The sequence below is a fragment of the Chenopodium album genome, chromosome 9 (assembly GCF_948465745.1).
Source record: "Chenopodium album chromosome 9, dcCheAlbu1.1, whole genome shotgun sequence".
NCBI lineage: Eukaryota > Viridiplantae > Streptophyta > Magnoliopsida > Caryophyllales > Amaranthaceae > Chenopodium > Chenopodium album.
The window spans coordinates 71,238,596-71,264,900 of NC_137842.1; the positions used below are offsets into that span (position 1 = coordinate 71,238,596).

The 26,305-nt window shown below is 35.2% G+C and overlaps 4 protein-coding genes and 1 non-coding gene across 5 annotated transcripts; 1 reads left to right on the forward strand and 4 right to left on the reverse strand.

The window, feature by feature from the left end:
- Positions 1-6,287: 6,287 nt before the first annotated feature.
- On the reverse strand, positions 6,288-9,889 carry LOC145560451 (putative flavin-containing monooxygenase 1). Its single transcript, XM_081621705.1, has 5 exons — positions 9,413-9,889; positions 7,470-7,707; positions 7,179-7,354; positions 6,712-7,079; positions 6,288-6,624 (listed from the first exon to the last, which is right to left on the reverse strand). The coding sequence occupies exons 1-5, from the start codon at positions 9,848-9,850 to the stop codon at positions 6,288-6,290; spliced, it is 1,557 nt and encodes a 518-aa protein (XP_081477831.1). The 5' UTR covers positions 9,851-9,889.
- Positions 9,890-10,418: 529 nt separating this feature from the next.
- On the reverse strand, positions 10,419-12,722 carry LOC145558123 (beta-amyrin 16-alpha-hydroxylase CYP87D16-like). Its single transcript, XM_081619258.1, has 8 exons — positions 12,186-12,722; positions 11,926-12,075; positions 11,565-11,813; positions 11,393-11,482; positions 11,205-11,283; positions 10,941-11,047; positions 10,703-10,830; positions 10,419-10,612 (listed from the first exon to the last, which is right to left on the reverse strand). The coding sequence occupies exons 1-8, from the start codon at positions 12,720-12,722 to the stop codon at positions 10,522-10,524; spliced, it is 1,431 nt and encodes a 476-aa protein (XP_081475384.1). The 3' UTR covers positions 10,419-10,521.
- A 521-nt stretch (positions 12,723-13,243) lies between these two features.
- On the forward strand, positions 13,244-13,316 carry TRNAV-UAC (transfer RNA valine (anticodon UAC)). The gene has a single exon. It is a non-coding gene; the product is annotated as a tRNA-Val (tRNA).
- Positions 13,317-13,653: 337 nt separating this feature from the next.
- LOC145559148 (isocitrate dehydrogenase [NAD] regulatory subunit 2, mitochondrial-like) lies at positions 13,654-18,324 on the reverse strand. The gene is made up of 4 exons (XM_081620575.1): positions 17,723-18,324; positions 15,042-15,281; positions 14,791-14,869; positions 13,654-14,294 (listed from the first exon to the last, which is right to left on the reverse strand). Exons 1-4 carry the CDS (start codon positions 18,215-18,217, stop codon positions 14,020-14,022), a joined length of 1,089 nt encoding a protein of 362 aa, XP_081476701.1. The 5' UTR covers positions 18,218-18,324; the 3' UTR covers positions 13,654-14,019.
- Positions 18,325-20,729: 2,405 nt separating this feature from the next.
- LOC145559147 (SEC1 family transport protein SLY1-like) lies at positions 20,730-23,312 on the reverse strand. Its single transcript, XM_081620574.1, has 2 exons — positions 23,144-23,312; positions 20,730-23,013 (listed from the first exon to the last, which is right to left on the reverse strand). Exons 1-2 carry the CDS (start codon positions 23,172-23,174, stop codon positions 21,206-21,208), a joined length of 1,839 nt encoding a protein of 612 aa, XP_081476700.1. The 5' UTR covers positions 23,175-23,312; the 3' UTR covers positions 20,730-21,205.
- Between the last annotated feature and the right edge of the window lie 2,993 nt (positions 23,313-26,305).

The following is a 26,305-nucleotide window of genomic DNA, read 5'->3' on the forward strand; positions in this document are numbered from 1 at the left end:
CCATCAACATTTTGTAATTTCTAACACATAAAACATCACATATTTCACAAAAAATCAGACATAAGAATCATAAACAAAAATCAATATTGACCCTAACGAGGACCCTAATGATGATTTCTAACCTATAATCTAAATAAAAATCATAATACTCCTAATACCCTTAGGGAGTCCAATTAGGTGGGTGGAACCACCTAATTGGCCTTAAAACGATCAATTTAGCAATTCGCAACCTGCACCGATTTTGTGAACTCAAGCCTACCATGGACATTTAAGACATCATATAATGGTCATATATGGTTTCAAACGAAATTATATGACCCTAAGATGTATACCCTAGGGTCTCAACACTTTTCGCTACCGGGCCCTAAAACCTCAAAAATTCCTCAAAAAGCGTGGATAATAGCCTTCAATTTTAAAATTTTTTGACTTTTTTTCGTCCGGAAATAAAAATTTCCAAGATGTTTACCATGGTCCCTAATACCCACCGGGAGTCCAATTGGGTGGGTGGAACCATCCAATTTGCCTTAAAACGGTCAATTTACCAATTCGCAACCTACACCGAATTTGTGAACTTAAGCCTACCACAGACATTTATGACGTCATTTAATGGTCATATATGGTTCCAAACGGCATTATATGACCCTAAGATGTATATGATAGGGTCTCAACACTTTTCGCCACCGGACTCGTAAGCTTAAAAATTCCTCAAAAAGCTTGGATAATAGCCTTCAATTTTGGAATTTTTTTAATTTTTTTTTTCGAAAATAAAAATTGTCGAGATGTTTACCATGGTCCCTAATACCCTCAGGGAGTATAATTGGGTGGGTGGAATCATCCAATTTGCCTTGAAACGGTCAATTTACCAATTCGCAACTTGCACCGATTTTGTGAACTCAAGCCTACCACGGACATTTATGACATCATTTAATGGTCATATATGGTTCCAAACGGCATTATATGACCCTAAGCTAAATCCCATAGGGTCTCAATACTTTTCACCATCAACCCCAATAACCTCAAAAATTCCTCAAAAAGCGTGGATAATAGCCTTAAATTTAAAAAAATTTTGACTTTTTTTCGCCCGGAAATAAAAATTACCAAGATGTTTACCATGGTCCCTAATACCCACCAAGAGTCCAATTGGGTGGGTGGAACCATCCAATTTTCCTTAAAACGTCAATTTACCAATTCGCAACCTACATCGAATTTGTGAACTCAAGCCTACCACGGATATTTATGACATCTTTTAATGGTCATATATGGTTCCAAACGGCATTATATGACCCTAAGATGTATCTGCTAGGGTCTCAACACTTTTCGCCACCGAGCCCCGTAACCTCAAAAATTCCACAAAAAGCTTGGATAATAGCCTTCAATTTTGGAATTTTTTGACTTTTTTCGCCCGAAAATGCCCGAATTGTTTACCATGGTCCCTATTATCCACCTGGAGTCCAATTGGGTGGGTGGAACCATCCAATTTGCCTTAAAACGGTCAATTTACCAATTCGCAATTTGCACCGATTTTGTGAATTTAAGCCTACCACGGACATTTTTGACTTCATTTAATGGTCATATATGGTTCCAAACGGCAATATATGACCCTAAGATATATCCCTAGGGTCTCAACACTTTTCGCCACCGGGCGCCGTAACTTCAAAAATTCCTCAAAAAGCATGGATAATAGCCTTCAATTTTGGAATTTTTTTGACTTTTTTCTTTTGGAAATAAAAATTGCCGAGATGTTTACCATGTTCCCTAATACCCTCGAGGAGTACAATTGGGTGGGTGGAATCATCCAATTTGCCTTGAAACGGTCAATTTACCAATTCGCAACTTGCACCGATTTTGTGAACTCAAGCCCACCACGGATATTTATGAGATCATTTAATGGTAGTATATGGTTCCAAACAGCATATATGACCATTAAATGACCTAAAATGTATCCCTTAGGGTCTAAACACCTTTCGCCATCGGGCCCCGTAACCTCAAAAATTCCTCAAAAATGGTAGGTAGCCTTCAATTTTGGTATTTTTTGACTTTTTTTGCCCGGAAATAAAAATTGCCGAGATGTTTAACATGGTCCCTCCTACCCTCCAAAAGTCCAATTGGGAGGGTGGAACCATCCAATTTGTCTTAAAACAATCAATTTACCAATTCGCAACTTGCACCGATTTTGTGAATCCAAGCCTACCACGGAAATTTATGACATCAATTAATGGTCATATATGGTTCCAAACGACATTAAATGACCCAATGATGTATCCCATTGGGCCTCAAAACTTTTCGCCACCGGGCCCGTAACGTCAAAAATTCCACAAAAAACGTGGATAATAACCTTCAATTTTGGAATTTTTTGACTTTGTTCGCCCGGAATAAAAATTGATGAGATGTTTACTATGGTCCCTAATATCCTCCGGGAGTCCAATTGAATGGGTGGAACCATGCAATTTGCCTTAAAACGATCAATTTACCAATTCACAACTCTCACCGATTTTGTGAACTCATGCCTATCACGGACATTTAAGACATCATATAATGGTCATATATGGTTCCAAACGGCATTATATGACCTTAAGATATATCCCCTAGGGTCTTGACACTTTTCACCACCGGGCCCCTTAACCTCAAAAATTCCTCAAAAAGCGTGGATAATAGCCTTCAATTTTAGAATTTTTTGACTTTTTTCGCCCGAAATAAAAATTGCCAAGATGTTTACCATGGTCCCTAAAACCCTCCGGGAGTCCAATTAGGTGTGTGGAACCATCCAATTTGCCTTAAAACGATCAATTTACCAATCCGCAACTTGCACCGATTTTGTGAGCTCAAGCCTACCACAAACATTTATGACATCATTTAATGATCATATATGGTTTCAAACGGCATTATATGACCCTAAGATGTATCCCCTTGGGTCTCAACACTTTTTGCCATCGGGCCCCGTAACCTCAAAAATTCCTCAAAAAGCATGGATAATAGCCTTTAATTTTGGAATTTTTTTGACCTTTTTTCGCCCGGAAATAAAAATTGCCGAGATGTTTATAATGGTCCCTAATACCCTCCAGGAGTCCAATTGGGTGGGTGGAACCATCCAATTTTCCTTAAAACGATCAAATGCTACCAGCGCCAAACTTTTCAACGATCAAATTGATCTGCTCAGTTGGAGTATTGTCCAGAAAAACACCGGCCATCACTGGACAATCAAACTCTTGTACTATTTGAACCAAACTATTATAATCCAGCCCGTGGTGTCGCACTAATTCGCTGACGGCCCCATGTAAAGCTGCCCTCCGCTGATCTTCAGGTGTTGGGCCACTACCTGCTATGGAGCGGGGTCTGGACTGTGCCCTACTACGGGACCTACTAGCACTGGCTTCACCACTTGCCCCAAAGTCTGCAGGGGGCCTAGGCACTTTGGAGACAAAGTGATTCATTGCTACAATCTACATCAACAACCAAAAACATAAATTATAAATAATAATAAAACTTATAATAATTCGCATAAAACAGAAAGAAAAAAAATACCCACAATTGAATCGGCAGAATCGACAGAGTTGCAGCTTCCTTCTTGATTTTTTCTCTTGAGACCCATGTCTCCAATTTATATATATCATGTACCATTAAGTCTCAACCAAATGAAGTCTTTTCCAATCAATTCAGAAATCCAACAAAGAATCTACCTTTTCAGCAGAACTCCTGGGGGGGGGAGAAAACTTGAGTTAATGCATGCAGTTGAACACCTTTTTCGACAGAGGAGGGAAAATGAGAGAGAAGAGTCAAAGATATTGGGAAAATACGAATTAGGTCAGCTAGGTAATAATGGCACAAGGTGAATAAGAATTTTGGATTACTATGGGCCCGTACTTATTTACTGAATTGAGCTGAACTGAACTGAACTGAACTGAACTTTTTAGAGCTGAACTGAACTGAAATTATTTTAAGCTGAAAGCCTAAAAGGAATTGTTTATAAGAGAGATATTAAGAGCTGAACTGGACTGAACTTATTGGAGCTGAACTGAACTTATTGGAGCTGAACTGAACTGAACTTATTTTAAGCTGAAAAGAACAGGCCCTATGTTTTCTTCTTATTAAAATTCTTGCTAGAAGAAGATCATAAAAATCATTGTTTTGTATGTATGTATGAATGTGTGTGTGTGTGTATGTATGGATGTATATTGTATGTGTGTGTGTGTGTGTGAGTGTGTGTGTGTGTGTGTATGTATGTGTGTAGCAAGGTTGGAAGAATTTGGATTTCTTCTTTCTCATTTTTGTTATTGATGTAAGTCATGCAAATTATAGAAAAAGGAAAATAAAAAGAAAAGTATGGAGGGTTGTTCATATTGCCAACCCAGGAGTTCTTTAATCTTCGATATAGGGATTGCTTCCAATAGTTGGTTGGTACACATGGATCAATTGTTCTTAGGGTTCTTCTGTCAGTACACTTTCTCTCTCTTCATCTAAAGCGTGAGAGATCGATTGGCAGATCTTTCAAGAATCCACTTTGGAGGGACTTTGATGTGCTCTTTTGCTCGAAAATTGATAGAACTGGTATCACTGCAGAAGACTGCAAAGAAAGAGCTAGATTTTTCGAGGATAAATTCTGTGACTATAAGGTTAAGATCTATGTGAAAATGCTTATGTCCATTTCAATTGTGAATGATGAGTGTACATCTATGCATATTTATATGAATCACTTAAAATTTTTCATTTTATCTCATTCTATTCTGTTCATGTATATGTGAAATGGTATGTGATGAGGATTAGTTTGAGTAGACATGCTTGCTGCCCAGTTTCCGGCCACAATCGAGTGGTCTAATACTCTAATTCAAGTTGTAGTTATGTTATTTTAGTTTAGAACGATTATTTGCGATGTAATTTAGTTATAAGCGTAGTTTGGAGTCCATGAGTGTAAGCTTAAGTAGGTCCGAATAAGTGTCAAAGTAGTCTAATTCACCTGCAGTTTATGCGTGTGATAAAGTTGTATTTCCTAGTTTAATTTGGGTTAGGAGTCAGATGTTAAGCCTGCAAACTAGGTCTCCTAGTTAGTTTAGGATATTATTGCTTCCACTATTGTACTATATATATTCATGCTTAAATCAATAGGAGAAGCAGAGGGTTTTTTCATATTTGGCTTAAAAACGTGAGTTCTAGGTCCTCTATTCTTCTAGCAGATAACTCATCAAGGTCATCTTCCATAAGGTCATATATTCACTCCATCCTCCACCCTTCATCCCCTCCTAATACCTCGGTTGCGCAGCTCACCAAAACAGATTGAAACCCCTTATACAATGGGTTCAACCACATTTTACTATATACGCCTCAACTATCATCAAGAAAATTGCAGTGAACGGAACATGTCCGTTATGTCGATCGGAGTTATTATTGTTCTGTTAGTCTTAATATTTTATCGGGGATACTTTTAAGTTTCAAAAGGATGAATAATTTTGTTGCGAAGACCTAATTCCATAATTTGATTCAAGAATTCCTAAAATTAGGTTTAGAAGATATATTCAGTAGATTGCAATTTGATTTTATTAGCTTTAAACTAATTGTTATGGTTTGTTAAACATGAAATGCTTTTTCTAAACCCCAGGCATTGGGAAGGCCCTTCCTAGAAGGTAAATCCCTCCTTAGGGTGTTTGTTTTGTACATTTGTACTTTATATTATTCTTTGTTTAATAAAAATTCATTACTACTCCGTACCTTTTATCTTATTTTATTTTTTTTAAAAAAACACTTCTAATGAGGTTGCAACAAAATATTTATATGAATTAGTTCTTATTAAGATCCTGTTGAACTTATGTGTAAGAATCTCTTCAATTCATCATAAGTTCCTTATGTCCATCATATCATAATTTTCCCCTTTGTATTTTCCCAGATACCATATATATGTATCTCCCTTGAAATAAGAACAAAGAAACGCGCCTTCTTGTTCACAATCATCATAATTACGTATATAAGAATAAAATACGTACATGCATTTTTTTTTTTTATTTTTTATTTTTTTTTTTTTTTTACAAAGGTAAGAAAAAAAGAAAACATTAGGAAACCCTCCTCACGAGGGGAAAAAATTTTGAAAATATAAAATACGTACATGAATACGTACATGCATATGGATGGACTTTAAATAAGCAAATACATTACATTAGCTTACTATAATACATAGAATACAATATATATATATATATATATATATATATATATATATATATATATATATATATATATATATATATATATATATATATATATATATATATATATGCCTTTAATTAACACGGTAAAATAATTTAAGCATAGTCCATTGGGCCGTATGGCTCGAACAACTCAGCCCAATATCCGTCCTTTCTCTTTGGGTTGAAGCCCATGTCAATGCAAAGCTGATCATTGTAATAAATATGCAAAGCTGCAAGGCAAGATCCTCTATAATACTTGCCTGAGTACCTCTTCATAAATTTCTCCCATTCTATAACATCTTTCTCCATTTCTTCAATACTTGGCAATTTGAATTTTCCATCGAGTAGCTCGAATAACCAACGACATCTTATTTCTGAAGTGTACAAGTTTGCTAAGCTCTCCGAAAATCCAATCACTCCAAGTTGTGGAATCCGTGGATGGATACATTCCCTACAAGTTCACAAGTTCACAACGTAAATAAGTACCAAGTACATTATAAGCTCAATAAGCTAATGTACGTAGCTTAAGATAACGAACCTGTATAATGAAAGCGTTTTATTGGAGCAGCCAAACATGTAATCCTTAAATTCGGAAGAAGCAAAAATGTCTTTGAGTTTTTGATCACCCTTGTATCCCGTAGCAAAAATAATCAAGTCACTCTTAATAGGCTCCGTCGATTTAATACTATCGTCGAGTTTAACACCCTTTTCAAAGAAGCTAAAGGCAGGGGATCTCTTCAAAATAATACTTCCTTTCTCAACATTGTCATAAAATCCTAGTGGGACTATTGACAACTTACAAGAGTTAACTTCTTGTAAGAAGCTATGGTCCGGTACCATATCGAATTTCTTCAAAGGATGTCTATACTTTATATCACTTTCAACAAATTTGCTAATTCCCCATCTCTGCAAGAAAATAATGAATGTACATTGTTACACTACTAAAGATTATGAACATATGTACGTATATGCGAGTCAAGATCGAAGAAATAGCCTAATACGTACTAGAGGTGAAAGTAGTGTCGCTAAGAGACTACGTAGAGGGCCTTCTCCTGGCTTATGAAGCAAGAATTCCGAAAAACGATTCATATACAATCTTGTGATAGGAATTCCCCAAGGAAAGAGGTCTGGTACATTCCAATGCGGAGTCCTGCATATTACCGTGCACGGATGTTCTACTCCTGCGCTCAACATCACCATATAATAATCTTCGTAATATTTCTATATTTAGTTGTCACGTTACTAGTTAGAAACACGTACATATGACCAACTTGTATTTTGTATGCAATTACTTACCATTGGCAATTGAACACTCCATAGCAATGTCAAGAGCAGATTTTTGGAAGCCAACCACGGTAACTCGTTTTCCGGTGACTAAATTTCTAGCAGATTGATAGTCCAAGGCAGAATAATCCATTGAATGCATCACCTTCCCTTGAAATACCTCTGGCCCTTTGCCTGAAGGAAACTCTGGTATGTTCGGTAGATCGCTGAATCGTCCCACACACAATATCACAAAATCTACTTCAATCACCTGCGTCATTAATATAAATTAAACCATACAATTTGTAACATCACTTCTTATTATAGATTTTTATATATCAAATTAAACCAATCAATTATCATTTTCTTGTATGTGATAAAAACACATTCATTAGTTACTTTTACATCATATTTATTTGTCAATAAGGATAGAGTTAACCATCTCTAATATACAAAGTAACATAATATAATATACGATTTCTACCTGAACACGAGCTGATTTGATATATTGGTCAAATTATAAAATTATCCTACATTTGACATATTTTTTGATATATTTTGCGCCATACACCAAATGAATATGACATACTACCTCCGTTAAATGTTTTGTGCAACTTTGGGGTATTAAAATATTTCAAAGTTGCACATAACATTTAACAGAGGTAGTGTAAAACAAAACCGACATAATTGTTTGCCAACTCTAACTACAGACGTACAACTATTTGATATACGTATTATTAACGTTTCTTAATAGTTTTTGTATTTACAAATTCTAATTCCAACCACAATATCCCAAAGTTGCACAAAACATTTAACGGAGGTAGTATAAAACAAAACCGACATAATTGTTTGCCAACTCTAACTACAGACGTACAACTATTTGATATACGTATTATTAACGTTTCTTAATAGTTTTTGTATTTATAAATTCTAATTCCAACCACACAAATTTTTATTTTTCCTGTTGGTTATTAATTCTCCATTGTACTGTGATACAGAATTAAATCACATGGCACCCGCGAAACAAACGAGAAAATCATATGGCCCCTCATTTGGCCATTATTACCAAGAACTATGTCTACTCGTCATTTTCCGTTGGTTGATAATTTATGGCATGACTCACTAAAATGACCCTTTCCAAAGCCAGTCATCAACTCATCAATCATAAATCATAAATCATATAGTATCAACTTGTCCTTTTTTATGGTACACAACGTGATATAATTCAAAATATCGAATGAAGATTGCAAATTATATGTCGAAAGTACATCTTATCACTTTCTGATGTGTACTAACATAATTTTACAAGACAAATATAATTATAATAGACCTTGTTAAATTTATTTTAATTAGATTATTCAAAAAACATACTGTCACTATTTTATACTATTTACACAAAAGGGGTGTTGTTTGTTAAACATAAAATACTCATTTGTTGCAAATAATACGAAATAGAGATGGTAAAAGATTTATAAGTAATTATAAAGTCTTAATAATGTTCAATGTTTGTCTTTTAATCTTTACAAAAGAAATGACTCAACTAAATCAAGACAAGTTTTTCGCATTTTCTATGGGAAAATACAAGCTAATCTGCCAGATAAACGAATTTTTGTTAATCTGATGACATTTTTGTAAATATATTGAAAAAGCAGGATCATTTATTCAATACTTTTGGTGAGCTGTCCAATTACGGTTTGCTTTTTGCTTTTACTGTTTGGGTAGGAAATTACACATATACCCCTCAAATAGTACATGAAAAAATACATATGCCCTCCACTGGTACTTGAAAAGACAACTATACCCCCAGATAAACAAAATCTGGGAAATTAACTGGGTATTCCTCATTTTCTATTAAACTAAAGATAGAGCAAGTTGAAAATTCTATAGTGATCGTTTAAAATATGACTATCATAATATTTTAACAAAAGCGAGTACATAAAAACAAATATTGGAAACAATAATGTTAAAAAATTTACCTCGGTGGACTGATTAAGGAGATGGTGGGTGTTAACAGTCCATTTGCCCTTATTACCAAAGGGATCACCATTACCACCCCAAAGAGCCCAAGATTGAATTTCTTCATGAGATGGACCGTCATACTTAATACTAACAACCTTTGTATTAAATCTAACATGTTTAAGCAAATCAAAATGCTTAGCATACGATCTTATGTAATCAATAACTTGACTTTTGTCAGGATGAAGTTTTTCCAAAGAAGAAGGCCAAGGGTAATCAGAGAATTGGAACAATGGTTTAGGAGTTTGAAGCTTAGTAGTCTCCACAGTTTGAGTCCAAACACCACCAATGGCGCTACGAGACTCGAAAACAATGGGGTGGAAGCCCTTAGAAAGGGCATACTTGCATGCTAATAAGCCACTAATGCCTGCTCCTACTATGCACACTTTTCTTTCCATTGTTTTTGTGTATGTAATACAAATTATGAAATATGAGAACTTTGTAACTAGGCTTAACTTGAATGAGCAAGTTCTCAAATGAAACACCCTTTATTTTTTCTTTTATATTGATTGATGTGTGATGCTTAAAAACTGTGACACCGCGAAAATGGGGTCCAATGAATTAGAGGGCTGCCCAGTTTATCTCTTTGATTGACGGAGTTTGTAAATCTTGTGCGACAAGTCAGCATTTGAGATTAGTCAGCTCAGGAAAAGTACACGTAGGCCAACGGAAACGACCACGTTAACATGTTGAAACACATAACGCACATAACGCCGTCTACATTACACTATTTGGGGAAGTTAACATGTTGCTAGCCAACGTGGTCGTTTCCGTTGGCCTATGTGTACTTTTCCTGAGCTGACTAATCTCAAATGCTGACTTGTCACACAAGATTTACAAACTCCGTCAATCAAAAGAGATAAACTGGGCAGCCCTCATTTAATAGTCAACAAGAGTACTTTGTTGAGACTTGAGAGTAAGATGAATAGGAGGAAAACAATTTTTGCATTGAAGTAGAAGTACAAATTAACAACTATATCAAAACAATCTCCAACAAAGAAAACAACATTTCTTGTATCAGTTACAGAGTATTCGGAACAAAATAACTAAGGCTTTGATCTTCTTAAGCTTAATTCTTCTTAGTTAACTTAACATGAAGAGCATTTTGGAATCCTAAAATGGGAGTTCGAACGATTTCTCCACCTTTGATCCTCTCCCATCTGTTCATACAAAGCCCCCAAAAAATCATCAGAAGATAAGTCCACCAAAAACGAAAAGAAGAAAAAACAATCTATTAAAGATCAAATTACCTGTAATTAGTGACGAGGTTATGAAGAAAAATAGTCATTAAGACTTTAGCAAATTCTGCTCCTGCACATTGCCTTGTTCCTCCTCCGAATGGCATAAAGTTTTTTGCTATAACATCAGGCTGCATTTCCTGTTATTAACACATGATTACAAGATAAACTCGAGTAATTAATGTTTGATCAGCTTATGATAATTATTATGTACTTAGAAATAAAATTAGTAAATTTATAGGCAACTAACCTTCCAGCGCCAAGGATTAAAGGTAAGTGGATCTTTGTATATGTCAGAATTATATTGACATGCAGAAGTCACCAACATAACAGTCCATCCTGCTGGAATAGTATATCCTGCAAAGTAATTAATGTACATATTGTGATCATAAGTTTATAATGAATTGAGCATTTGAGCTGCCACTTTATGATCCCCGCGACTTGACTCATGATCAACTCTAAAATTGTGAAGGAAGTAACGCAAATATATAATATGAAATGCTAATATGTGTACCATTTATTTCGATATCTTTCAATGTTCTCCTGAGTACTCCAAGAGAAACATTTCCAAGTCTCAAAGATTCATTAATCACCTGCATCCGAAGTATACAATAAATTAAACATGACATTTTATAACACCCTTTATTTTATGGTCTTTTAAGAGGACTAATTATGCATATATAAGAGTATAGTATAATTTACTTGAAGAGTGAAAGTCATTGATTTCACTTCAGCCCAAGTCAGGGGAGAATCAGGGCTTTCTCTGTTCATGATGATCCTCTCATGCTCAGCCTGTTTAAGGAAAATTACTCGTAATTAGGAAAGCATAAGAAAAGAATTCGAACTTTATAGATAACATCTGAACTAAACAAACCTCTAATTCTTTCAGGACATGAGGATTTTCTGACAAGAATTTGAGGACTAAAGTTAATGTCATGGAGGTAGATTCAGAGCTAGCAAAGAGGAGTCCAAACATAATCTGTAGTATAAATTCCTCGCTCAAGAACTTCTCGGTGCTGAGGTCTTTCAGAGCATGATCTAGGAAATCCCCTCGATATGACTCAGGTGCAGCGAGCCTCTCCTTTAGAGCGGTCCTCATCATATCCATTACTTCTCTTTGGCTCTGATCAGATTATGTACATACAACATTTCAGAACAACAGTAAAAATGTTAGTTCAGTAAAAATTAGGTGAAGAGAACATGGCCTAAGTAGCAAAATCGCGTGATTGGGATACCTTTAAGCAGCTATGGTAAGTAGTGCCAGGAATGTTCAATGGTAAAGAGAAAAGGCCTTGTGAAATGTTACCAAATTTCTCCCCTATTTTCTCCTTGCTCTTGTCAGAATCATACCCAAATAATTGTTTTGCTACAAACTCTATACTCATCTTCATTCGCATAAAAGATAAACCAAAACAATTTAATCAGTCCAAAGTAAATCAAATATGCTCATGTAAGTTAGCACACAAAAGATTAAAAAAAAAGGGAAGAATTGTACAGTTAACGCGGATTCTTTGACATCAATGGTATCCTTAGACGACCATCCAAGTAAAGTGTTTCGAACCAAACTTTCAAGGTGAGGGAGCAAATTTACCCTAAGGCTTTCAGAGCCAAAATGGCTCAAAGTAAGGTTTCTAAGGTATTTATGCACTAGGCCAGCAGCAGTAGTCCTAGCTTCGCCATCTTGTGCAAATAACTTAGAGAATGTGTCTAAGTACCACATTTCAACTGACTTCCCTTCTTGTTGCACAATGTACCGGTTGAAGCCTGGATCAGCAGACATCACAACCGGCCTTCCAACAAGTCGCGTTTGGAATATAGGCCCATACCTTAGAATTCTGGTTCGAATGAACGAGGGAAGGTCTAGGGAGTAAGTAGGGACAAGGAGTTGAAGGGTTTCTCCTATAAGAGGGAAGCCTTTAGACCCTGGAGGTAGAACAAATTGTTTTTCTCTTGAATTCCTCCTTTTTAATACCAAGAAAATAAAACATATTGCTACTATTGTTGCAACATATAAACTCATAGTTGGCCACATTTTTATTGTAACACTTTTCCTAGAAAATGCTTGAATTATTAGGCTATTAGCAGCTTAATGTATGTAATTAGTTTTTTTGATGAATTATATGATCATAAGAGAACCGCCCCTTATATAGTTTTTAGAGATTTGAACAAGAACATGATCATTACCCAAGATAAATTAGTGGATTCTTGGAAGATTTGTAGCAAAATACGATTTATCAAAATCAAATGACACATGAATATGAAACATATTAAGATGATCAGACAGATCTTGGTTAATGTAAGAGCTATAGATTTTATGACATTATGTAATAAGATCAGATTTATTATGTGATCAAGAATAGTCAACATTGTGCTAGCTTGGATTGTCATGCTCAAGTATAGCAGAAAGGTTTCCAATTATAAAATATACAACACAAAATAAAATAAAATCAAGGAGTTGACGGTAGATTATTGACTTGGAGATTCTAATTATAAATTAAATGCATATTAACATTTTGAGGTCATGAAAATTGTTTGCACAAATTTAACAAAAGGGTTGCTGTGGTGTAGTGGTTATCACGTTAGTCTTACACACTAAAGGTCCCCAGTTCGATCCTGGGCAGCAACATTATTTTACACAATTTTATTTTTTTTAACATCATTTCTTTTACTATCCCCAGTCCAAATTACTTACAACTTTGAACAAATAATACCCCAAAGTTACGAGTAATTTGGACCAGAAGTAGTAGACTCCTTTTTACTCTCAAATTATTCTGGTCATTAAACGTTCTTAGTTGTTATTCTTAATTTGTATTTTGTACTCGTAGCATGCCACATTGTAAATTTGTAATATTGCCTGGTTTGTTAAGGTTTACGATAACGGGTTGATAATACTGTATATCATTTAAAAGGTCGATTCATCACGTTACAATCCCAAAATATTGATGATATATGATGACAACATATTAATTAATTCAACATAAGATTCATAACCAATGTCATATCTATTGAGGAAAAAGAGTTCTAGCCTGATACCCTTTAGTTTTTGCTATTGATCTTTAAAATAAACACTGAATTAAAATTTATTACTGAAGTAGTTTCAGTGTAATCATAACAAAGATTTGGTATAATGAATCCTCAATTCTAAAAGAATGCAAAACTAGTAGCTGATAAAGGAAAGTTGAAAAAAAAATTTCCCATACCCAAAAAAGTTTCAAAAAGGGAAACTCTGCCAAGGAGAGAATTATCTCCCCCAAAAGAATCACTTGTTATGTTGCAAAGAAACGACCGAAACAATGTGCAGTATGGTAAGGACATGTCAGTAGATATCATCAATCCAGATTGGCTAAAACGGCATCAACAACTTGTTGAGTAGTACTATTACCACCAAGATCCTTGGTTCTGTACTTTCCCTCTTCAATTACATGCTGCACGGCAGTCTCTAATCGATCTGCAAATGAAGGGAACTGAAGGTGCCTCAACATCATGGCTGAAGAGAGAAGCAGAGCAACAGGATTTGCCTTCTTTTGCTCCACCAATTCTATCTTCCCTACATTTCCAGCTGAAGCACCTTGCTCGAATACAGCAAGCTCAGGACCGACGTTACCTAAAGTTCATCCAGCTTATTAGATGCTCAAAATTTTGGAAAGGCTTCTATATCAATGAGTATGCTTTAATCTAAGATCAATAATTCCACTCAAATAAAGGTTTACACTACAGTAACTATGTTAAATGTTCAAAGTTCCAACATACAAAGGATAGATACCCAATGTGGGATATGATCATATGCAGCAACTGTAACAAAAGCCCTGCCCTCTATTATACTGGTTTCTACATTTTTATTTTTATTTTTATTTTTGGGGCTGATCCATTCATGTTTTGTCATGAGCAATTAGCCTCACTCGTTAAAGCTGATTTCAATATAATTAAGATTCAAACTTATTTTTAGTGAGGTGTTTTTAAGTTAAATAAAACAGGACCAAAAGCATATACTTCGGATATGGCACAGACCAATATAAAGTTAAGAGTTCTTATGACACGCAAATTTAATGAACAAAAGGAAACTGAAAAAGAGTGAGGTTGCAAAGGTTAAAGGACAATACCTCCTGGCATGACCCCAGTTCCTCCAGCAATACCAGCAGCAACATTAGACACGAGATTACCATATAAGTTTGGCGTAACCTGTCAAATGTAAAACACAACAGACCTCATCAGAAAATGTATTATCAGATTGCCACTGTCTATTTTCACAAAAGCATATGAGAATATGACTATATGAGTAGTCAGGGTATATTACATGATATTAAAGGATATAGTCACGAGGAAGAGAAGAAATAGGAATTAGGATATATACCATCACATCAAATTGCTCAGGCCTCGACACAAGCTGCATGCAGCAGTTGTCCACAATGATCTCATTATACTCAATGGTAGGGTACTGTGCTGCAATCTCCCTGCAAGATTCTAAGAAAAGCCCGTCTGCAAGTTTCATGATGTTGGCTTTATGCACAGCAGTCACTTTCTTTCTGTTGTTCAAGTAAGCATATTCAAATGCATACTTTGCAATGCGTTCAGAGCAGAACTTTGTTATCACCTAGTACAATAGAATTAGCTTTAAACTTTTAGACAATAAGATAAAGGCAATAACTATACAGAGATTTTAAAAACAGACATTAAACTCAATCTTCTAGACAGTAGAGGGAAAAAAAAAAAGCCAACTATCAGCAACACAATGACTATGCGTTTCAAACAGAACTAGTAGCATAATGTCAATTGCAAAAGAAATGAGTTCTTTTTTTTTTTTTTTCCTGACAGCCCTAACAGGGCAATACAAATGACTTCACATTGCAAAGATGAGATAGATCTGCAGACATTTAGAAGCACATACAAAGATAGCAAGAGTTAATATAAAAAGAGGCCAACATAAACCAAATTGATATAGAGCTCTAGAAGAATAGTTTGATGTACAGATACAAGACACCGAGCATTCATGTATGTTCCTTTGTGTTTCCTTTGAAGTTTTACTTTAAGGCCTTTTGAATTCTTTCAACAACTGTATTGTAAGGCTACAGAGAGACAACTAATGACCCAAAATTTGAAAAAGAATTCTTCAAATACCAACCTTTCCCACACCACATCAACCAACTCTAAACTTGATCTCAGCAAACTCAAGAGCCCACCTCAAGCTCCAAAGTCTCTCTTGGAACTATCCTCTCTCTTCGCTAGGCATTACTAGAATCCACATCCAAAGGACCCAAAGTCCCAAACTAAGCCCCAGATATACCCAAAACACGCATTACTACCCCCATGGCCTAGCAAAGAAATATGTCGACTGGTATTGGAGACCATCTTTACCAGTTATAAGAGCATTGCTCCTTAGCTACCACAATGGCCACATACTCCAGACTTAGATAGGTGAATACATTCATTCGGGTAAAGCTTTTGGCTTTAGCTTTTATGTCATTAAAAACCACACAGAAATCTCATAATCATTAAATCTAGACATATATACAAGCCCTAGTTAGCATCAAGGAAAAATTAAACAACAGTAGCATACTCATTGCATTGTCAGTAATGGGTCGAATAAGAGCCATGCTGTACTCGTAACATAACAAATGGCTCAAGTAATGACACTGTAGAAGTATTAAGGTACACTTGAGTGTGGTATAGCTCCAATGATGGAACAGAACAAGGAGATTTGCAAAGAATACCAGAAGAAAACCACATTAACCGTCCGGCACTCCCCTCATTTAACAGTCAACACCTATTAGATTTCAAGTGCTTTCAGTTGGACGGTTTCTTTCAAAAAATACAGTATGAATTGGGGGCAGGGGGGGTTTTATGGTTGATAGTACATACTAGCTAACTTACACTGACAACACAAGATGGTTATCATTGCACCATGTTGTTGGTTTACCAACAAAACAGAAACTAGTTTCAAAACCTCAAAGCCACAGTAGGACATAGAAATGTTACAAAGAAAATAAAGAAAACAAAAGAAATTTGGTCTAACATCCCTAAAAAAGGAGTAATAAAAAGAATATGATCCTTCTTCCTCCTAATAGACATATTAGCATCTATATATCCATAGCATACCTTCAAAAATAGTCAAAAGTCAGACCATAAGTCACTGATGGGCATACATATCATTTCCAAGATACCATTAGTCACTACAGAAACCAACATATCTTTTAACAGTAACTGAATTCCAGTCTTGCACACCTCGAATCAGGCACATAACCATCATGCCATTCTCCAAAATTCACAGGGGAAAATCAATAGTCTCGCTTCCAACTCATCCTTCTTTCTTAATATTATCATGTCATCCCAAATTCCCAATGGCTTAATGCATATACAGAAGTTACGCTAAACTCTTAACCCCCTAACCCACCCCCACTTTCCCAACTAAAGGCATTCCTCGAGCCAAGTGGCACTTGTGTAACCGTATTAGTAAAATTAATGGTATGATGAATCCAGTATAAATGTATAATCAATCCTCCACAATAGGTTTAATCCATCATCCATGATCATATATCTCCCTCAATTACCTTCTCTGTAATTCTTAATTAACAACCTTAAGAGACACTATTTTTACAAACACAACAAATCATTAATTGCTGTTACTAATACATGAATTGTTACAATGAAAATGAGATATATGAAAGTAAATCACCAAACAAAAATAAACATAGATTTACAAGGACAATGTAGTAGCAAGAGTTTTATACTTTATCAATACAATTATAAATAATGCATAAAGCATAACAATTATAAATCCTCAATCTATGTACAAGTACAAACCATTATAATACATTAATCATAAATAATACAGTAATTCATTAAGCATGATAATTGTAAACTATCAATCTATGTGAAAGTACAAAGCATTATAAATTTATAATACACTTATCATAAAATTATGCATAAAAGAATATTAATCTGACAAACTAACAATAATTCCACACATTAAATTAAAATAATAATAATAATAATAATAATAATAGCAGTAATTAAACAAAAATAATCCAATTTTACCTTGAGACTCTCAACAACACCAGGAACAACCTCATGCTCTAAACCAGCATACTCCCCTTCAGAATTCTCTCTAATAACAACAATATCAACATTATCATGTCTAGTTTGAATACCTTTGACATTAAAACAATGAACCAATGAAGCGTAAAGATCAAGCTCCTTTCTCAGATGAACATTCAACGAACTAACCCCACCACCGACAGGTGTCATCAACCCACCTTTGATACAAACCTTATTCTCTCGAATTGATTCAAGAACACCTTCTGGAATCTTCTTCATATCACCATGAACCTCGTACTTGTCGAACACGATTGGCGCGTGCATTGCATCCATAACTTGTTCGACTGCGCCCGTAACCAAAGGTCCGATTCCGTCACCCGGAATTAGGGTCACTTTTCGGGTTGAACCGTCGCCGGGTCGGGGCATGTAGGTTACGGATCGGGTACTGGAGGGTATGAATTTTTTAAGGATTTGGAGGGATTGTCTTCGAGACATCTTTTCTGGGTTTGAGTTTTTTTGATTGAATTTTAATGGAGTTTTTGTTAGAGAATTAGAGAGAGAAAGGAGAACATGTATGTGTAAAGAGCTGGAAAAGGAGAGAGAAAGAGGTCACAGAATTTTATTTATTCTGAAATGAAATGAGGTCATATTCAAATGAAATGAGGGCTCTTGGTCAAGGGTTGGGTCTTACCAAACCCGGCCCGACCCGGACCGGTCCAATTCATATTCAGTTTGTTTTTTCTTTTTCTTTTTTTTCTTTTTTTTTTTTTTTGGGTGTGAATGTTAAAAGAGCTGACCAAAAGTGTAACTTGACTCAATTAAAAATATGATTGGTAAAATTGTATTCTTTTGGTTGGGAATTATAGTCTATAGATTATTTGTTGATGAAATAAGAGTTGGCAAAACTTAGGTTTTTATATTTTGCGTCATTTTTATTCAAAGATTTTATGTTTTATTTTGTTTGAAGGAAAAAATGTTTAACAAATTAAAGGGACAAAGGTTTGTGTTTAATTTTGTTCAAAGGAAACAAAGTGTACCAAAGTAAAGAGAGGGCCAAAGGAGGAGAAGGTTTTCTAGCATTTGGGGGAATTTTCGGTGTCTTTAAATCAAAATTTCTTTTAATTTGAAAATAATGAAACTAAATTTAGAGGATTAACAATTCAGCAATTATTCTCAAACGTCATACATCATACATCTCTTCCAAATCATAAATAAATTGATTATCAATCGTAATCCGATCCTTCACAAAGTTGAGCTCGTACATTCTATAACAATCTTTACCAGTCCTTCCCCTTTTCCTTTGCGTTTTTTTTTTTTCCCTTCCTTTCTTTGTACTTCCTATGTCCTTCTGGTAAGCTGATCCCTTGTTTTTCCAGTTCTTTGTAGAGTCTTAATTAGCAACCAATCCTTAGATGATGGGCTAATCGAAGAATCATCGTTGTTCCTCATCCAATTCAATATCAAAACTTTCCATGCCAGCTAGGTATCTCAAGAAATTGCATAGTACAATAGATACTTCATAACAAAAGGAAAATGGTACCCTTTTTTTTTTACAAGAAGGGAAAATGGTACTTACTCCAAGTGTAAAATCTACAATATCAATAATTCATGTATAAGGAACAAGATTTAACTTTCATATTCACATAACAATTTCCAAAAGGGATTAATATAAGCAATGATTTAAATTCTAAGCTAAGTTCACTTCAATTCCAATTAAAACTCGACCTCGAGCCTTGTTCTAGTTGGAAATGAAAGCTTGACTCAAACCATTAATTCATACTCCGTAACTTGATTCAAGCTCAAGCTAAAATTGAAAATATAAACGTAGAATCTCCAGCTGTTCCTTTGCTCTATGAACCTTTGATTAAAGGTAAAAGCTCCCTTAGCTTGCTTAGCATTCCCCTCAAATAAAATATCGTATTTCTGCACAAATCAAAGATATCATGACAAGGAGATCTATGCAACAGAAAAACTAAAACTTAAAAATCACGTCTGCCTTTCTATAAATACATTGTTTAAAAAGTGAAAGAACACTGACTTTTCACAATTTCTTCTAGCAGCATTTTCAAGGACTGCAAGAATTTGTCTTACTTCTTGCTCTGTGAGAGCCCGGCTTGCTTCACGAACTGTTATCTACATAGCTTCTTGTGCAGTACCAGTTTTAGAGGCATCTATCCTATCACTTCACTGCGGAGAGATGTTAAGCAGATAGTAGCTCTGCCTATCTACCTGTTACCACCTAGAAGCAGTTGTATATTTTGGGAGGAAAACCGCCTTAATCTTTCGGAGCTTATTAGATAGGAGAAAGCCCTGACTACCCTCACCAACAGGTAAACAACAGCATAACCCTGATCAACAGTAATAACATGCTTGCAACTTTGCAAGTGCATACATTTAAATAAGCATCAGCATTATAACAGAACATACAGAGATGAGAAAACTACGTCTCCTGCAGAAAATCAAACTACTACATACCTATATGAAAAGGCTTTACCTTTCAATTAAGCCTCAAACTCACATTTTCCTGCTAATTTGTTTCTGCTGCAACACTCAAATTATTGACAGCAGAAATGATGGATACTAACCTAAGTAAAGCCTTCAACAATTATCATAGAACTCTAAAACCTGAATCGAAGTTGTCACCAAAATTACAGCCAAAAGGGGTCCAAAGTCATAAGAAGCCTCTACTAAGTAAGATGCTCGGTCAAAGAAGCATGGACTGATGTACATTCAGATCTACAATCTAAAAAGAAAAATAACAGATGCAACATTACTGGCAGCAAGACCACGAAAACACTCTTTTGTAGATGTACACACAAAAACATCACAACAAAGTTTGCAAGAATGCAGCTGTAACACCATATAAGATATAACATGAAAACAAAAACATGCAGAATATCCCAACAGAACTTCATAAAGTTGCAAATATTAACAAGTTCAAAAATAAAATAACAATCACCTTAAAAGCTAGAAGTCGTTTACTGAAGATTACTTGAATCAAGACGAATTCCAAATGTAAAGAATACATGAATATTATAAAAAGATGCTAGAAGAAAAAACAATGACATGTTCAGCACACATATACATCAAAAGAGATTAATTATGAAAACTTGAAAAGTATTCAGGAGCAAAAATTTACTCACTTTTGCAAACTATATAACTATTTCGATACATCTTCAAAATATCACTGTATTCAATTATGACTGATGCTTCAGAAATCAAAAGTATTCTAGCTTAGTTTGACTTCCCTGCACAAAGGATGGGAATAGATGCCAACCAAGTCCGCCAATTTTCAGAAGAGCAAATCCTCACACTTATCAATGAGCTGAAGGCACAGGATTAGCTCCCAATCCCATCTTCTTTCCAAGTAAGGCAAGTTGATCAACAAACTCTGCCCCAGTGAGAATTTCTGTTGTTCTATATATAATAGATGCCAAACAAGTCCGCCAATTTCCAGAAGAGCAAATGAACTCCTCACACTTATCAATGAGCTGAAGGCACAGGATTAACTCCCAATCCCATCTTCTTTCCAAGTAAGGCAAGTTGATCAACAAACTCTGCCCCAGTGAGAATTTCTGTAGTTCCGTATATAATATGCTTGGCTGGCTGCTGACGGGACACAAGCTCTTGTAGGCTTGCATGTTCCACGTAATTCCCTCCCCCAATCATAAACACAATAGCCTCCTTAAATGGTCCTCTAAGATGGCTACCAGAACTAGACTTAGGAGCTCGAGGATCAAACATCACATAGGAGTCAACCTCTGGGTTAGGTCTCCCTTCCATCAAAGCTTCAACTATCCTTGCCAATGCCAGCTGCCGATCACCTGCCAAAAGATTCTTCATACCAGCAGCCAAAAGATTTCCAGCCCAGTCTACTATGTTACCTTTGCTTGCCGCACTAGCAGAAGTCAAAGGGACATTCAATGACTTTATCTTTTTTACATACTGAAATGCACTAGTATCAACCTCAGCTTCTCTGAGTGCCGTTTCCACCATTTCTGCTTCAGATTGTGGAACAGTCTCCAAAGAAATAAGATACATGATAGCAAAACGGAGCTTATCCATCTTGGAACCCTTCCCTTTAAACACACCCATCAACTCATTCATATCAATACTACCCCTAACCATCATATCATACTCTTTTTTGGCATAAGAATCGAGGGACCTCTCCTTAATCTCACCCAACAACACGGTTGCAATATTAGTGTGCTTATCAATCACTTGCTTCCTCTCTGTCAACTCAGGCAGCGAGTTAACAGCACTCATCAAATGCTTTGTGTTCCCAATCAAATCCGTCCCATCAAACTCCGCCCCACTAGTGCCACCAGTCCTCCTATTCACATCATCCACATCCTTCTTATACTTTGTCAACTGATTCTCAATCTCAACTGCCACCTCCGGAAACTCCAACCCTCCATTTGCCACCCAAAACGGATCCGCCCCATCTAGCTCAAACGACTTAGTCCCTCCCTTCTCTCCTTGCACACTCACCCTATTAAGCCTCAATCCAAGCACATCATGAACAAGCGGTTTATACCTAAAATCATGCTGAATCCCCATAGCCAACTCGAAATTCCTGTCAAACAAACACAAAACCGGCCTCTGAAACGACGAGGCAAAATTCCCACCTTCACTAAACAAATTATTCTTAGCCAACAAATGGTCCCTAAGCCTCTGATCTAAGGCAGAGGCCACCATTTCAGCAGCCCCGCCTTGCGGGCACCGAATAATCGGCACCACAGACAATGTAGCCAAAACACAGAACAACCCATCAACAACTTTCTCAATAATTTCCTCAATTTCTCTTTGTTCAGCTTTAGGATCATTCAATTGCACATAACAATTACTATAAGCAAGCGAAAACAAGTTATCCTCTAAAGTAACAAAATCCAAATACTGATCATGTACCTTAGAAACCCTAGAAACGGCGTCGTTTGATTTGAGAAGCCCAGAAGCTAGATCCTCCAACAAAGGCCGAGGAATCGAAGACGAGAAGTTGAGATGAAACGTATCGTATAGAGGTACAGCAGCATCCGAAACGACGCGTTGAATGTTGGCCGGAGTTGGGCGGATGAAGTAAACGGCGGGAACATCGGGAATAGGTTTCCGAGGTTTGTCGATGAGGAAGAAGAGAGTGACGCCATGCTTACGTAAGTCTTTGACATGGATTAGAGGAGAGAGAATATCTTGAGAAGATTTGTCGTAGATCAAGATCTTGTAAACTTCTTCGTTTGCCATTCCTGTTGATGAATTCACTGGTTGATTCAGATTCAACATTCTGATTATACATTCTGCAAAATAAACACAAAATTCGATTAAGATTTGAAGATGGTTAGTAGAAATTAGATTGAATTGAAATGAAATTGAAGTTGGAAGATGAGTTTTTAGGGTTTTGATTTGTAAGAAGGGGGATTTATAGACCTGTTTGTTTCTGGCGAAGATTGAGAGACATTGTTGCGATTTGGGGAAGATGGAGATTTGAAGGTTGCAGAAATGGCGGATTAAGATGATGAAGGTGTGTTTGGTTGGTTGATGAGATTAGAGAGGTAAAGAAGATTTTATTTCAGATACTACACAGGAATGTCACCGCCAAAACTCCTTATACGGTTATACCCCTATACTTGCAAGGCGTTTGATTTAACCATGGAAATGAATTATCGACCAAATTAGTGTTCATTTTCTAGTTAAAAAAAACCTTTTTAAGTTTTAAGGAAATTTTGTGTAGAATTACTCTAAATATAGGATCATTTATGAACAACTATCTATTTTTTTTATTTGTTTAGAACTATCCATAAGACCATAAGTTTGAAAACATTTGAATAGCATTACCCATTAACATTTTCCGTCCAATTAAGACATTATCGGAGCCCGCTTTTTCACCTTTGTCACCCAATTAACTCTCCCAATTTGTCTAAAGGTTTTAATTTACCTTAATTAACCTAATTATTATTTTTAATTAGAATTCATTTTAAGGTTCATGAGTTTAGTATTATTTAGAGATTTTGATTTCTAAAGTTTGGGGTTTTAATTGAATTGGGTTTTTTGCTAATTTTAGCATTAATTGACCATTGTAATTGATAAAAGTGAAAAATTTGGCCAAAATAACATTTTAATTGGATGAAAAATGTTAGTGGGTAGTGCTATCAAAACGTTTCCAAACATGCGTGTAGTTCTGAACAAATTTTTTTACAAAAATTGGTAGTTGTTTACAAATGACCCTATCTCTAGGGTAGTTCTACACAAAATTTCCAAGTTCTTACTTTAAGATGGTTATGTACAATAATTTAATTAAGGATGGATCTCTTAGGGCCTGTTCATTTCAGCTTAATTTCAGTTCATTTCAATTCAGTTCAGTTTAATTCAGCTCCAATCAGTTCAGTTCAGTTCTTAATTTTCTTCTCTCATAATTCTTTCAGCTCAATTCAGTTCAGTTCATCTCCAATCAGTTTAGTTCATCTCAGTTCAATAAATGTGAACATGCTCTTAGTCTCATACCCTTATACTTCGTAACTTTTCTCAAGGGTTAAGATCTAGTCGGATCCTTTATCTTTTTTTTTTTAAGTAACATTATCTCTTAGTAACCTCGGCAACTCGAGTGACCCCTGAATGAGAAACTAAAGTAACCCCGACAACTCGAGTAACCCCTGACCGAGGAACTCAAACAACTCCGGCAACTCGAGTAACCCCTAACCGAGAAACTCGAATAACCCCTGCTGCACAGTATAACAAATTGAATAGAATAAATTGTGAAATTTAATTCTTTTATTTCGCTGATTTTTAATTCTAAAAAAATTCTCAAATCTCTTTTTCCATTGACTACAATCTACCATTTTCTTATGTGGTGCTTTAAAATGTCTTGAGAAATCTTTCGTTTTATACTTATACTATGTATTAATCAATATTTTCTTGTATGTTGTTATATTAATCTTACTAGCTAGGTTTCCTAAAATTTTTGTAATTATGATTATTATTGTTGTGTGGACAAGCATGAAATGACAAAAATTACAAATAAAAAAAACAAATAGGTATATAAACTCTTTCAAAAACAGAGCATCTTTCAAAAACATAGCATCTTTCAAAATTTCTCTATTTCAGACATCCTTTAATTCCAATACAAATCAATTCTCTCATTTGTACTTCATATAAAATCAATTCTCTCCCTTATACTCTAATACAATCATTTATTTCCATCTTTACAAGAATCATTGTCGAAATCTCTCCTCTGTAATAGGAGTTTCTACTTTGTCATCCATTTCTAAGTTTCTTATATCTTCTTCAAACACTGGGGAGGGTCAACCGTTTTATAAACAAATTATACAATAATAGAGACAAAATCAAGCCATACTTCGACTTTCTGAGAATCTTGAATGATGAATCAACCCGTGAGAGAAAGAGAGAGAGTAACGCTATCCATTGATGAAAAATTAATGCAAGAACTGTAATTTTCTGAGAGGTTTCCGAAGGGCGATTATGGATTTTTCCAAGATAGTGAATTCATGTTAAGGAAGATTAATAAACAATAAGAATTGAGTGTTGAAAAGAAATTTGGTGATGGACATTATGGTGTTGGCAATGCTTTGGATGATGGTCTCCCGGTCTCGAATCGCAAGTCTCCCGACGGAAAAGATAAGGAGAATGACAGTATATAGGAAGAGACACCATGCCAGAAGAACATTATGTTTGTTCGCACGTCTAATTAAAGTTTACCTTAGATTTTATTAGTATCAATTAATCAATTTGTTGATTTTTTAATATCGAATTGTTTATGATTATAATTGAACAGAGGGGTTTTATCAATTTAATTTATTTAAAGATTAGGGATTTCACTTTATTTGTATTGTTTCGACCAAACAGTTCAAGAAGAAATTGAAAACCTATAGATTCAAATATGTTACAAATATAACTTAAACGTAAAAACTTAATCATACTATATTACTAGATTAGTCCCGTGCGCCCGTGTGATGCACGGTTTTAACAAAAAAAAAAATCAGTATAGAACTACAAATACAAATAATATTTTCAAATTTGTTACTGTATAAATTCATGAAGGTGAAAATCCTAACACAATATTTTTATACTCGTATTTCATAAGTATGTATAAATAAATAGCTTTAATTTCTTGTTAAATGATCAAACATCTATAATAAATTGATAGATAAAATCATAAGCCTATGTAGTTAATGATATCCTAATAATACATTCAATAATACTTTCTATGTAGCCAACTTTAAATTAATTAACACAACATCCAAATTGATGAATAACCAAAACCCTTTGATGTAGGAGCCGTAAATACTATGCAAAATCAAAATAGATACTTGCATACTTCATTTAATCATGAGATACATAGATGCCTCTTGCCCTGCTACAATAACAAATTTAAACTAAAAAAATAAATAATGCTAATACTTAGTGGATAAACATGAGCCATGATTTACTCCACCAAATAAATTGATTTCTAATAATACTCTTAAAAAAGAGATTAATAAGGCACTAAAGTACTAACAACCTAATATCCATTAATTCCTAACTTTTATTTTGAAGGAATAATTAATATCAACACCTACTGGAAATTGTACAAAG

Excerpts from the sequence above, each read along its gene's own strand:
- LOC145559147 (XM_081620574.1), bottom strand. The coding sequence starts at position 23,174 with ATGTCTCTCAATCTTCGCCAGAAACAAACAG. Across the intron at positions 23,014-23,143 it reads TCTTCGCCAGAAACAAACAG|AATGTATAATCAGAATGTTG; the intron begins GTCTATAAATCC and ends TTTATTTTGCAG.
- LOC145559148 (XM_081620575.1), bottom strand. The coding sequence starts at position 18,217 with ATGTCTCGAAGACAATCCCTCCAAATCCTTAAAAAATTCATACCCTCC. Across the intron at positions 15,282-17,722 it reads GTGTTGTTGAGAGTCTCAAG|GTGATAACAAAGTTCTGCTC; the intron begins GTAAAATTGGAT and ends CTATTGTACTAG. Across the intron at positions 14,295-14,790 it reads AACTGGGGTCATGCCAGGAG|GTAACGTCGGTCCTGAGCTT; the intron begins GTATTGTCCTTT and ends GATGAACTTTAG.
- LOC145558123 (XM_081619258.1), bottom strand. The coding sequence starts at position 12,722 with ATGTGGCCAACTATGAGTTTATATGTTGCAACAATAGTAGCAATATGT. Across the intron at positions 12,076-12,185 it reads TCAAAGAATCCGCGTTAACT|ATGAGTATAGAGTTTGTAGC; the intron begins GTACAATTCTTC and ends ATGCGAATGAAG. Across the intron at positions 11,483-11,564 it reads ATGTCCTGAAAGAATTAGAG|GCTGAGCATGAGAGGATCAT; the intron begins GTTTGTTTAGTT and ends TTCCTTAAACAG.
- LOC145560451 (XM_081621705.1), bottom strand. The coding sequence starts at position 9,850 with ATGGAAAGAAAAGTGTGCATAGTAGGAGCAGGCATTAGTGGCTTATTA. Across the intron at positions 7,708-9,412 it reads TCCTTAATCAGTCCACCGAG|GTGATTGAAGTAGATTTTGT; the intron begins GTAAATTTTTTA and ends TTAATGACGCAG. Across the intron at positions 6,625-6,711 it reads AAAACGCTTTCATTATACAG|GGAATGTATCCATCCACGGA; the intron begins GTTCGTTATCTT and ends GTGAACTTGTAG.